General features: G+C 37.3%; 1 protein-coding gene across 1 annotated transcript; it reads left to right on the forward strand.

The window, feature by feature from the left end:
• Positions 1-1,123: 1,123 nt before the first annotated feature.
• On the forward strand, positions 1,124-1,696 carry LOC115231656 (protein ZBED8-like). Its single transcript, XM_029801629.1, has one exon. It carries the CDS (start codon positions 1,124-1,126, stop codon positions 1,694-1,696), a length of 573 nt encoding a protein of 190 aa, XP_029657489.1.
• The last annotated feature ends 252 nt before the right edge of the window (positions 1,697-1,948 follow it).

Raw genomic sequence — 1,948 nt, forward strand, 5'->3', positions numbered from 1 at the left:
ATCGCTCAATTTGATAAAGTCTCAAAAAAAAAAAAAAAAAAATACAGATTGGAAAAATAAAAAAAATTAACAATAAACCAAAATGTTTATATTAAAAATATAGTAAATTTTTTCGTAAGAAAAAGGAAATTATAATATAAAGCCAAATTTTAAACTAAAATTCAGATTTAAATATTACAGAAAGTATTAGGTAAAACTAAAAGCTATGCAAAATCTTTTCCTTTTTATAGAAACATTTTAAAATATTTTCTTACAAATAAATACAAATTTTTCGTATAACTTTTCTTTTAATTTAAGTTTCATTCCAATATTTTTTGTTTTGATTTTTTTCCGAACTTTTTACTCCAAGCGTTCTAACTCGACATTGCCTTACCCGTACTTTATCTTTTGTTCTCATATTTGTGTTGTCCACTGCGCATCAAATAATTCGCAATGAGTGCAAAGAAACGGAAGTACCTTGACGAATATGTTCGATTTAGATTTGTGTCCCTCCAAAAAGGTGACACAGAAGTCCCCTAGTGTTTGATATATTACAAAAATTCGAACAGTGATAGAATGCGACCCTCACGCTTGGAACGCCACTCGAGGACAACACATCTTGCTCTTGCAGACTACCCTAAGGCATTCTTTGAAACAAAAAGACATTCCTTGAAACAAGCAAAGTTGGACGGTAATGGGACATTTCGGCACTTCGATGGTTGCTGAGGCTTCCTATGAGATCGCCATGTTGATTGCAAAGTGCAAGAAGAGCCATGGCATCGGAGAGTCTCTCTTAAAACCAAGTCTACTCCGTGCAGCAGAACTCGTTCCGGGGAAATATAGTGCAAACAAGCTTTCCCAGATTTCATTATCAAATGATACAATCAAGGGAAGGATCGATGACTTGTCTCAAGACATCAAAGATCAAATTCTCCTGTTTTTGCCATCCAGTATGACGAAACGACTGACATCATTCAGTGTTCTCAGATACTGGTATATCCTCGTTTTGTGTCAGGCAATTCTGTCACTCTATGGATAATTGTACAACGACAGCAGCTATTTTTCTTGATGTAAAAACTTCTTTCAGGAAAATCGACTTTCATGGGATTCGCTGGGAGGGGTGGACACTGATGGAGCTCCAACCATGCTTGGTCTGAAGTCTAGATTCATTACTAGGGAGAAATACAAAAATCCATCTGTTGTACGTACACACTGCATACTTCATCATGAAGCTTTATCACCCAGAGCCTTACATACTGAAATGAGAAATGTCTTGAACATGGTTATCAAGGTTGTCAACTTTGTTAAAGGTGGAGCCTTAAACGGTCGTCTTTTCAAACTGTTCTATAAAGATGTGGAATCTGAACATGAAGCATTGCTTTTTCACACGAACGTACGATGGCCATCAAAGGGAAACATGCTTGGACGGCTTTATGAACTACGTGAAGAAGTAGCAAATGTTCTTGATTTGCAGCAGAAGGCAGATCTCCATGGCAAATTCCAGTCTGAAGGCTTTCAGCTATCTCTAGCTTACCTGGTGGACATCTTCGAAGCGTTGAATGCTCTCAACCTTAAACTACAAGGGGTAAATATTACATTCTCACACACCATAACACCACTCAAACTTCGTAGCCAAACTCGTTCTCTGGAAATGTCGAATTCAGCAGGGAAATACAACCAGTTTTTGTTATTTGGATTCTGCTCTCATTCACGGTAACCTTGATTCTGAGTTTAAGAAACATAATCACTCATCTAACTGATTTGAAACAAATTAATCAGATACATCCCGATGTAGATGAAAGCGCGAAGCTTGGAAATTCATCAGGAACCCATCTTTCAGTGTGAGTGCCAGAGGATTTTCTGAGCTGAAGTTCAACTCCCAGGCTAAGGAAGACTTCAAAGAACTGGATCTTGAAATGTTCTAGATCAAGTACTTTCCTGTTTATCCTCTGATCTCACGTCAGGTCCT

Source organism: Octopus sinensis, unplaced genomic scaffold (assembly GCF_006345805.1).
Source record: "Octopus sinensis unplaced genomic scaffold, ASM634580v1 Contig18748_ERROPOS222794, whole genome shotgun sequence".
In the NCBI taxonomy this organism is placed as follows: domain Eukaryota; kingdom Metazoa; phylum Mollusca; class Cephalopoda; order Octopoda; family Octopodidae; genus Octopus; species Octopus sinensis.